This window comes from Chiloscyllium punctatum, chromosome 10 (assembly GCF_047496795.1).
Source record: "Chiloscyllium punctatum isolate Juve2018m chromosome 10, sChiPun1.3, whole genome shotgun sequence".
NCBI lineage: Eukaryota > Metazoa > Chordata > Chondrichthyes > Orectolobiformes > Hemiscylliidae > Chiloscyllium > Chiloscyllium punctatum.
This window is the reverse complement of record NC_092748.1, coordinates 48,261,337-48,273,569: the sequence shown is the minus strand read 5'-3', so window position 1 is coordinate 48,273,569 and position 12,233 is coordinate 48,261,337. Positions and strand designations below refer to the sequence as shown.

At 40.1% G+C, this 12,233-nt stretch overlaps 1 protein-coding gene across 3 annotated transcripts in view; it reads right to left on the bottom strand.

The window, feature by feature from the left end:
- The window catches only part of pde1a (phosphodiesterase 1A, calmodulin-dependent), an 811,397-nt gene that overhangs the window by 614,900 nt on the left and 184,264 nt on the right, over window positions 1-12,233 (bottom strand). For all 3 annotated transcript variants that reach the window (XM_072579068.1, XM_072579063.1, XM_072579064.1), the window contains exon 4: window positions 6,932-6,958. In XM_072579068.1, coding sequence (XP_072435169.1) covers window positions 6,932-6,958 — 27 coding nt within the window. The remainder of the gene's footprint in view (window positions 1-6,931; window positions 6,959-12,233) is intronic.

Below are 12,233 nucleotides of genomic sequence, written 5' to 3'. Positions count from 1 at the left end.
TCGAAGGGAGATAAACTTAAATGCTAATTTAATCCAAGAGTTCATGTCTCTGCAGCACGGGGACTGGGTCACAACCAGTCTTTTGGCTACATAGTGACCACTCCAGGGGGAAGAGTTAATGCAGTCAAGGAGAATTGCAGCCAGCCGTCTGGGCTCTTCCTGTCTAGGGCTATTTGGTTCGGTTACCTGTGAAGGGGTCACAGTTAGTCCATTCACTAGCAGCAGTGTTTACCATCTAAAAAGGGGAGTTAGCCAATTGGATACAAATTGGCTTCAAGGTAGGAGACAGGGGTGGTGGCATTGGGTGTGAACATAGAACATAGAACATAGAACATAAAGTACAGCACAGAACAGGAGGTACGGCTAATAAATTTGCAGGATCTTGATCAGATAGGCTAATGGCCAGAGGATTGGCAGATGGAGTTTAATTTCGATAAATATGAGGTGTTACATTTTGGTAAGGCAAATCATGGCAGGATTTATACAGTTAATGGAAGGGTCCTGGGAAGAGTTGTCAAACAAAGGGACCTAGGGATGCAGGTCCATATTTTCTTGAAAGTGTAGTCTCAGGTAGACAGCATGGTGCAAGGTGGTATTTGGCATGCTAGCCTTCATTGGGCAGTGCATTGAATATAGGAGTTGGGTTGTCATGTTGCTGGACATTGGTGAGGCCAGTATTAGAATACACATTCAGTTCTGGTCTCCAGATATTGTTAAACTTGAAAGTGTTCAGAGAAGATTGGTAAGGATGTTGCTGGGATTGAAGGGTTTGAGTTATAGGGAGAGGCTGAATAGGTTGGACCATTTTCCCCTGGAGGGTCGGAGGCTGAAGGATGACCTCAGAGGTTTGTAAAATCATGAGTGGTATGGATAGTTTGAATAGCCAAGGTCTTTTACCCAGGGTAGTAAAGTCCAAAACTAGACGGCATAGGTTTAAGGTGAGTAGGGAAAGTTTTAAAAAGGACTATTGGGGCAACTTTTCTCATAGATAGTGGTGTGTGTATGGAATGAGCTGCCAGAGAAAATGATGGAGGGTGGTAGAATTACAAAATTTAAAAAGCAGCAGATATATGGGAACATGAATAGAAAGGGTTGAGAGGGATGTGGGCCAAATGCTGGAAAATGGGACAAGATCAGCTTAGGATATCTGGTCAGTATGGATGGGTTAGACTGAAGGGTCTGTGTATGTGCTGTATAACTCAATGACTATGACTGTAAGAGATGCACTGCAGAAGTTCACCTACGCTCGTTAGGCAATACTTTCCAAACACACAACCACTGCGGGTCTAGAAAGACAAGGGCATCAAATACATGGGAACAGCACCTTCTGCAAGTTCCAGTCCCTCCAAGCCACTCGCAATCCTGACTTGGAAGTATACCAGCATTCCTTCAGTGTCACTGGGTCAAAATCCTGTAACTCCCTTCCTAATAGCACTGTGGTTAGATCTAAAGCAAAATGAATTCAGTGCTTCAAGAAGACAGCTGACCATCACCTCCTGAAAAGGAACGAGGGATGAGCAATAAGTGCTGGCCCAGTCAGCAACAACCCCATTCTATGAATGGGTTGCCCTAGAGTAGTCCGAAGCCCATATGTTTACAGGAAGGGTTACCAGGAAGGGGATTTGGATATTTGGGGACTCACTGCCACGTAGAGGCACAAGTTGGAAGCCACTGGCTGAGGAGCACTCAATGTCACCCTTCCATTGTGCCAGAACTCAAAATTGACCATTATGAAAGAAAATGACTGAGACTACACTTGCAGTGGTGGGGTAAGTGTCGCACCCTGTCAGATCCACAGATATGAGCATGTTTATAGGGAAAGAACATTACATATGGACCCATGCATTGCACAGGACACAGATCTGTGAAGTCCTTTGCCTCTGGGCAACCTAATGTATTAACCTTTCTTTTGCTGTACACCTCCTTGCCCCAGATATTTCTGACCAACTCATTCACACCAACACCTAGCTATATTGTGGGACAAAGGCCAATGGTGTCAGCAAGACCCATGTAAGTGCCCTGTTGCTCTTGCTTCTGGATAATGGAGCAGGCTCTTACCACATACTGAGGGACCTTGATTATCCAAAGGACACAGGCGGGGAGTATTTTGTTTGGTTAATCAAATTCCGGATAATTGAATTCCGGCTAACATAGTTTGTCCAAACTTCGGGACCTTGCAATCTTGCCAGATAATCCGATATTCGGATAATCGAATGCCAGATAATTGAGGTTCCTCTGTACATTGATCCATGTTGCATACACGCAGCAATGAAGAAGGTGTGCCTTATTTAAATAAAACAAAGAATTGCAGATACTGGAGATATGAAATTACTGAGTCATGAAGTCATACAGCATGGAAACAGACCCTTGGGTCTAACGAATCCATGCTGACCAAGTTTCCCAGACTAAACGTGTCCCATTTGCCTGCATTTGGCCCAAATTCCTCGAATCGTTTCCTATTCAGGTACCTGTCTTAACGTGTTATAAATGTTGTAACTGTACCTGCATCTGCCAAATCCTCTGGCAGTTCATTCCACAAACGTACTACCCTCTGCATGAACAAGTTGCCCTGGGGTCCCTTTTAAATCTTTCTCTTCTCACCTTAAAAATATGCCTCCTAGTTTTCAACACCCCAACCCTAGGAAAAAGACCTTGGCTATTCACTTTATCTATTTTCTCATGATTTTACAAACCTCTATAAGGTCACCCTTCTACCTCCTACACTCCAGTGAAGAAAGTTCCAGCTTATTCAGCCTCTCCTTATAACTCAAACACTCCAGTCCCAGTAAGATCCATTAAAAACATTTCTGAACCCTTGCCAATTTAGTAAGATCCTTGCTATAACAGGGCAACCAGAACTGTACACAGTACTCCAGAATAGGCCTCACCAACATCCTGTACAACCTCAACATGATGTCCCAACACCGACACTGGTTTGAGCAATGAAGCAAAGTGTGCCAAACGCCTTCTTTACCACTCTGTCGCCTTGTGATGCGACCTTCAAAGAACTATGTGCCTGAAGCCCTAAGTCTCTCTGTTCAACAACACTACCCAGGTCCCTACCATTAATCGTGTCAGCCCTGCCCTTGCTCATCTTACCAAACTGCAATACCTTGCATTTATTAAATTGAACCCCACCTGCCACTCCTTGGCCCACTGGCCAATTGATCAAGATCCCTTTGTAATCTTAGATAACTTCCTCACTGTCTACTGTACCACCAATTTTGGTGTTATCAGCAAACTTACTAACCATGCTTTCCATATTGTCATCCAAATAATGTATACAAATGGCAAGCAACAGTGAACCTAGCACCCATCCCTGCAAAACATGACTGGTCATAGAACTCCAATCCAAAACATAACCCTCCACTCCCACCCTCTACCTCCTACTGTCAAGCCAATTTCGTATCCAATTGCCAAGCTCTCCCTGATCCCATGTGATCTAACTTTACTATGCAGTCTACTATGCAGAACCTTGTCAAAGGCTTTACTAAAGTCCACGTAAACAAAGTTTATTTCTCTGCTCTCATTTATTTTCTTGGTCAAATCCTCTAAACAACTCAATCAAGTTTGTGAGACATGACGTTCCACACACAAAGCCATGCTGCACATTCTGGATTACACAGAGAGACAAACAGGGTCTGTTGCACCAACAGGTCCCTGCCTGAGAGTTGCAGGGCTATCTTCCCATTTGCCAAAATCTTTTGGGAATGCCGTGATCAAGCAGGTCAGGTTCCAAACGCCAGTCATCGTCTGGTCTTCAAATGTATTCCATGCTGAGTTCAATAAAGTTTTGATTTACAAGAAAGTTAAGGATATGGGGCCAGGAATGAAACTGGTATTGATAGCACAATCCGATCAGCCATGATCTAATCAGTATTTCAAACCTCCTTAGGTATGAGGGTTGAGGAGTGGAAGAGAGAGGATGGTGAGGGTGATGGAGGGATTGAGAGAGAGGATAAAACCTTGGGAAGTAAAAGTAGAACTGAAAAATGAATATTGAGAAAATGCGGAAAGAGTAATTGGGGGAGAATGGGGAAAGGGGGAGATAATTGAAAGGTAGAGATGCAAACATTAATAACAGCGAGATGAGCTTAGAGTTTAGAAGGTTGAGGAGAGATCTAATAGAATCTTACAAGATAATGCATGGCTTAGAAAGGGTGAACGCCGGGAATTTGTTTCTGTCAGGCGGGGATACTAGGACCCGTGGGCACAGCCTTAGAATTAAAGGGGATCAATTTAAAACGGAAATGTGGAGACATTTCTTCAGCCAGAGTGGGGGGTCTGTGGAATTCATTGCCACAATGTGCAGGGGACGCTGGGACATTACACGTCTGCAAGGCAGAGACTGATAAATTCTTAATCTCGCAAGGGATACGGGGAGAATGCAGGTAAGTGGCGATGAGATGCCCATCAGTCATAATTGAATGTCGGAGTGGACTCGATGGGCCAAATGGCCTTACTTCCACTCCTATGTCATATGGCCTTATGGTCTTAAAAGAGCTCTAGAATTCCCTCCTATCATTTTCCATCCCTCTCCTGCTTTAAGACATTCCTTAAAACACATCTCTTTGGGCAAACCTGTGTTCATCTTTCCTCATATTTCCTTACATTTCTTTTATGATAATGCTCTTGTGAACTGCATTGGAATGTTTTACAATGTTAAAGGTATTATATAAATAGATGTACTTCCTGTTGAGGTGGAAAGAAGGTAGATGGGAATTGGAAACATACATGTGCAAGGGATGGGAAAACAATTACAATATAATACATTAAAATCTATGCCAGTACAACATTTCATTTCAAGACATATTTTGCTAATTGGAAAATCCATAGGGAACCTGTCAACATCTATCAGTAGCACTAATGACTGCAGGTAACACTGTCATAGACTTGAACAAGTTTAAAAGAGCTGTCAATGTAATATCAGATTGGAAATCAAGGCCTACTTCAAAAGGGGCTCGCTAACATCTGTTGAACACCTGGAAAAATGACAAAGTACAGCTAAATATGGCGATTCTTTGAAGTTCCTGCTTAAGATACAGTGGGAAATTAGAGGAACTCTGCAAAATTCAAAGTCTGAAGAGTTTTCCTGAAGTTCCAGTCAAGAATGTTCTGCCAGAAGTTCTTTGGCCCAACATGTAAATTCTGTTTCACTCTCCTTAGATATTGCCTAGTCTGCTGAGGACTTGCAGAAAGGATCAGACTGGCCCAGTGATTTAAATTTCAGACAGTATTGATACAACTCACCAGCAGAACATCAGCGAAGTCATATTGGCTCGGTTTCAATATGATTATAACTATGTTTAATTTAACATCATGGATACAGCAGTTGAGTCCTGCATGATTTTATGTAAGATGTCAAACTTCCGTCATTTGCATCAAGTGGTTAATCAGGCAGCTGTGTAACAACTTGCAGCATTCATCAAAAAAAAGACAATATTTATTTATATAAAACTAATCGTGCCCAAGAAGAATATCTCAGAGTGACTGAAGGTAAAAAAGGCAGCTCTACTTAATTCAGGATGACAATGGATTGGTTGATTGGCTTCTTATGAGTTACACACTTGAAACATGACTTATGACATTGCTAGATAGACCTTGACACTCCTCATAGTGAGGCACATTTGAGATGGTGCATCTCAATAAGCAGGTACTGGACATGCTAAAGTAATGGTTACAATATCTGGATGGTGCCAGGGTATCTATAATATTCCCTGAAGAAAGTTGTCAGAATGTGAGAGATAGTTTTATGTTGAATCACGTTATCATGAAATGAGAATTCTACTTTATTTCTTTTCTATTGAGAAAAGGGCATAAACATCTATGAAACAAAAGATTGACCTGGTAGAATTAGTGTCAGGATTGACACTGATTTACCAGGTACTGAGTAAGAAGCTGTATCCTTTAGATCGCCTCTATATTGGGAAGCCATGCCATATTGCTGCAGATTATTTAGAAACAAAATCTTGAACAGTGATCGGCAAGTTCAAGGTGTCTTTATTTCAGCAATAGTGAACATATAATACGTTTAATATTATGAAATGGGGCCCTTGTTCTGACACTGATTTACCAGGTACTGAGTAAGAAGCTGTATCCTTTAGATCGCCTCTATATTGGGAAGCCATGCCATATTGCTGCAGATTATTTAGAAACAAAATCTTGAACAGTGATCGGCAAGTTCAAGGTGTCTTTATTTCAGCAATAGTGAACATATAATACGTTTAATATTATGAAATGGGGCCCTTGTTCTCAATACACGTACAGAAAGGAGCAGACTTCTTCCTGCTTCTTGAATGTCTCTCTAAGTTGCCAAACTTCACTGTGATGAAGATGGGGTACATAAGTCTTTAGATCTGTCAGTCAATCTTAGACTGCATGACTTTGAATGTTGCAATGCTCAAATGTCTGTTAACAAATGTTCTCACTCCTGGTCCCACTCTTATACTAAATGACCTGTAAAGAGTAAGTGGAAGCTCAGTTAAGAACCTAATTGTGCAAAAAGGCACTAAGTTTTTGACCATCTTTTCAAATTAAATGACTTCCATCATACAAAGAGAAAATCTTCCCACCCACCTCATTAAAACCTATCAAGGGCCAATATGAACTCAACAGATAGGATAACATGAATCTATTCACTGCACTTTTAACTAATCATTTTCAATATTATTTTGCTTGCATTAATGCTACAGAATACTTCATTGTCTAAAGAGTGTAATTATGATGCAACTAAATTCTCACAAGTATTCAAAAAATGCATTCTCCAGTGTGCTAAGCTTTGTAATGAAACCATACATCAATGCAAATCAGACATCTCCAAATACACCGAGTTCATGAATTTATTGGAAAAATTCAATTAAACAACAAAAATTTTAAGGACATAAGTCATACTTCAAGATGTTTAAAATTAGTGCTAAGTAAATAGCCTTACCTCTGTGATGTGTTTTTGTATTTCTGTCTGTAAGAAAAATGTTACATTAGCTGTTATTTGCCCTTCAGCATAAAGACATATCATGAAATGATTACAGTTATAACAGGCAAAGATTATGATTCCAAAATTCTATGAGCCAGGAAAAGCAATTCCATGGCACAACATCTGTGTGGCAGCGATTATTTAATTGGCATTTGGGATTAAATTGGAAACTAGCAGAACTCTGCCAATGGTCAACTGGTTGGAAAATCCTATCACTTTTCAGTGTAAAGCTATAGTGTTCACACCCATGGAACAAGAGTTGGAGGGTTAGGAAGTTTTCCAACTCAGAGGTGATGTTCAGCATCACAAAACACCCCGATTCCCATTAAACCAGCAAAAACAGCTAGAAATCAAAATACTGTGGGACGCTGAAACTCTGAACCAAGAACAGAAAATACTGGTGATACTCAGCAGAGCTTAGTCACATCTGTGGAGGGAGAAACAGAATTAGTACTTCAGATTGATTTTCTTTCATCAAATGCTAAGTGGTTCTCTCTTCACTGATGCCGCCTGACTTACTGAGTATTTCCTGAAGAATAAGCCAGCAATTTTAAAACTATCTGCTGGAGTCTGTCCAGACTACTGCTGCAGCATGTCAAGCAGACCAGAACAGATCTACTTGGAAGCAGAGTGACTTCCCACTTACCGTGCCTGCTCTCAGGATTTATGGTTGTCTTAGGAATGCTGGGAGTGGGAAAATTGCAGTTTTGCTTCATGCCAGATCTGCCCCTCAAATAAGCTACAACATTAGAGCTGATTTGTGCAAATAGAGAGTGAAACCAATGAACTAAGGAAAAGAAAATCCAAAAATGAACATCCAAATTGGAAACTTGTTTGAGATATTAGACTTAGTTTGTCTTAGACAAACTATTGATTATAGAATCTCCCTATTTCAGACTGTAATAACTAGAAATATCTTCATGTCCAATTACCTTTTAAAGACACTTTTATTATGTGAGAACATCAACTGTATAATCTCAAAATATTAAGTATTGATAAAATGACAGTATGTAATTACATGCAACACTACATTTTAACAAAAGCTTACATTGGCTTTCAACCAAAATATGAAGCTTGGCTGTGCCTGCACTTATCTCATTCTAATGATAAAATCCACCATAGCAATGTGCAGATTTCTTTTTAACTTGACTTTAGAAAGTGCTACACTGTTATGCCACAGATCTACTAGAAGCAGCACAGGAGTCATTATTGAGATGTTTTTAGTCATCACACCCAACTTGATGTCATTTTTCCATCAACAAATCCAATTTTCAGCATCATCACTTGCCCTAAGTCTTATTTGCTCAGATAAAGAATAAAATGAAACTTCAATAACAACCGCAAGTTCTCAACTCTCTTTCATTTAAAATGATTTAAAGAGACAGTTCAATCACCAGCTCCAGTAGATTGGCAATTTATTTCATTAAGGAAGACATGAGATTGCTCCATCATTTTCAAATGCACTGGACCACGATCATTATTCCACTTAAATAATTAAACCCAAAACACTTTCTTTAATGAAGTCAATTACAATTTCACATTAATGGAAGCATGGATTAATGAGGACAGAAAATGGTTTTTGGGCTTTCAAAGAATTTCCCTTAGATGGTTATGTTCTTCTCCTGCCAAATAAATGATTCTCATTTTCTAAACTCCTTATTTTATATTGTGAATGAACAGCAATGGAAATAATTTAAATATATTCAAATACAACAAATGCATATTTCAAAATTGTAGAACGAAATATGGGCCTACTTGTCTTGAAATGACAAAATCAGTGACATTCACTTTAATTTTAGCTGCCCATAAACATCCAGCAAGCACCAGGAGGGTGAAGTAGTATATCATGATGTCAGTCAGACCCTAACAATGATTCAAATCTCGCAGCATAACGTTTGAGTCAACATTTCATCGAAAGCATTCTCTTAACTTCAGACAGCTGCATGTGTATTTGGCAGCAGGAAGGGACCCCTTCCTCCCCTCACCCCCAAAACATTTTTCTGGGGAATCATCAATTACTTTCAGGTTAATTTCTGAGTAAAATCTACTTAACTTCAAAAGTACTTGAGGATTTACATTGTTAAAAATGGTAAATTTGGAGTCTATAGGGCCTGGTTTGACACAGGTGAAGGCCTTAATTCTGAGTTGAAGTGTTCTGCTCAGTCGTAGGTGCTCTAGTTTTCATCCCTATTCGTCTGAAGTTATCCTAAGCAGAATGAGCACAGCTGACACAGTAGAGGAAGAAGAGGGGTCTCAATGTCAGCACATTTTTCCTCTTACAGTATGGAACATGTGATGTCTCCATGCCCTTTGTAGATATTCCTGCAACCTCGGAGCAGGGCAATGATGACATTACCCCTTTAAGAAAGTGAAAATTACCCGGAAAAGAGAGACTGAGGAACAACAAATCCTAGAAGGTAAAAAGATCATCTGAATCAACGCTGTGGGCAGGAGCCATTGGGTTACCTTACCCATTCTTTTCCCCTCCACCCATTAAGTCATTTTTTTGCCAGTTCCTGTCTATATGTGTGTGGCAGGGGGAATTTATGAGGGAATTAGAGTTTTAATTACTTGAGTTATATGTCAACAAATTACAGTGATTTACCTACAGCTTTAATTCTTGTTTAAGTACAGAAATCTAGTCGGAGTTCTTGGCTTTCCAGGGTCTAAACAGAAAGGTGAATTGGGTATACTTTGCAATCTTCAATTGTTATCTTTTGTGATGATTCTGGGAAAGGTTGGGTTTGACTTCCAGTGCACTGTCCCAGTGAGGTATGATATGAGCCAGTTGGTTGATCAAACCTGCTCTGCTAATCAACATGATTATGGCTGATACTCTATATCAACACCATATTCCCAATATCTCCCCATACTCCCTTAACTTCTAAAAAATCAATTCATTTTCTTTTTGAACTAATTCATTGTCTTCACTTCCACAAGTCTACTTTCACTTCTTTATTTCCTGCAGCATTCTCTACCTTCTGTGGCAGAGAATTTCACAGGTGCATCAGCCTCTGAGTGAAGAACCTCCCCCTCATCTCAGTCCAAAACAACCATCCCATTTGCTGAGACCATGACCAGCATGCTCTGGAATCCCCCACCGAGGGAAAACATCATCCCTGCAACCAGCCTGTCCAGCCCAGCCAGAATATTCTTCATCATCAGTCACTTCTTCCTCTTCAATTTCAGATTCTGCACCACTACTTGTCCATGACTAAATTGTGATATATTTGGGTGACGTGGTTGTCCTGACTGGGTAGTTGGTCATTATATATACAATATAAAATACCTAACGGAGATTTGCAGTATGATTAAATGTGTCGAACAACGGCAGCACAATAAATATGAAGTGTGAGGTATGGTTGATTGAAATTTCTGAAAGGTGAGTGAACAACTGTGGGAGGCAGTGTATTGAGAGTTGCATGAGAATCATGGTTCAGTGCATTTGGAGATATATTCACACACCTTGATCACTCATTGAGCTAACTGAACTTCTTCTGGCACAGCATCCAGGTCCTCAGAGCTACAATGCTGATACTAACAGCTACAGCTATCTGATCCCATTGGCATAATACCTTTGCAGTGTCTCTCTATGGGTTTCCGGGTTCATGTGAGCAAAGGACATCTCCCTCCTCTTCACAACCTCCTTCCCAAAATATCCATTACTGTGTCAGCAAACATATCATCACTCTCTTCCACTTTCGCTTGTGTCTTTCCCAAATGAAACTTACTCATTGAATAACCTCGAGTACCTACTCAATTCAAGATGCACTATCCATTTCAGCTGTCTGCAAATGATGTGGGCTAACTCTACCTTGTGCTAGCCTCTTATATCTTTTCTCTGTCTCTCTCTCTATCTGCTCAGTTATGTCATCAAATCAACAATAAATCTAGCACTGGCTGCACATTGCAATCATATAGATGAGAAGACAGCAGCATGCCTGCCCATGACCTGCATTAGAACAAGCAGATACAGGTTAATTATACATGACAATGCCAGTGCCTGTTTTGAGTACGTGGTTTGCACCAAGAAAGTTCACACCACATGAGATCTATTAACTCCATCAATTGTTTAAGTGCGGACAAAGTCAAGGGCCTAGTCAACTATGGTGGAGAGGAATCATGATCTCCAGCACAATGCCACCAACAAAGACACCTTTCCTGTCCTTCCCCATTACAGCCTGGTCTACTCTTCAATCACTCCACCATCACTATCCTTCCTTCCATGAAAGCTTCCCATGCAAATACAGAAGATGTAACACTTTCCCTTTTGCCTCATCCTTTCTCGCTATCCAGGACCCTAAATAATCCTTCTGGATCAAAGAGCAATTTAATTGTGCATTTATTTTTCAATTTAGAATACTGCATTCACTGCTCATGATGTGTGATCATCTATACTGAGGAGGCCAAATGCAGAAGCTCAACAGAAACTGGAGAGACAGCATCTCATCTTTGATTAATGACAGGCTTCATGTCTCAACATTTAAGTTCAACAACTTCAGATCATAACTAACACTACCATTTGTTTCTTGACAGCATATCTTGATAATGATTATGCTCGTGTCATTTATACCTCCTCTGGATGCATCTTTATATCCTTTATTTGTCACATTATCATCCTTTTTCATCTTGCACCTTCATCGCCTTTGTCATTTAGTCCATCCCTCTTCCTGCTAAAAATAGGCATCTTTCTTTCTTTCAGTCCACTATTCCACCTTATCTTCTGTTCTCTGCCTCTGTGTTAGTTAAACACTTATTACATCTTTTCTAGTTCTGATGAAAGGCCATCAACTTGATTAAACTCTGTTTCTCCCCACAAATGCTACCTGATTTGCTGTGTATTTCCAGCATCCTCTGAACATATTTCAGATTTCCAGCATCTGCAAAATGGTAAATTTGAAGAAAAAATAATCAATACACCTCAACAAGGAGCAATAAGGTTTTCTTTGGCTCCTGGTACATTTGCAATTTATAAAACATAAATATATGCAAATTTTATGGATAATTGTTATATAACAAAAGTGTGCTCTTAAAAAAATGGATGTAATCTACTTTGGAATCCAAATGGTTGGAAGTGAGAATCAGGAAGGGAGCTGTGACCTTGTTGGTTATTTATAATAGACTTCCAAATATTGGGGAGGAAGTAGAAAGGAGTATTTATCGGCAACTTATGAAAATTCTCAGGACAAGTAGGGTTGCAATAGTTGGTGATTTCAATTCCCCAATAGTAGAGTGGGAAAAAGGCAGAGTATGGGGCACA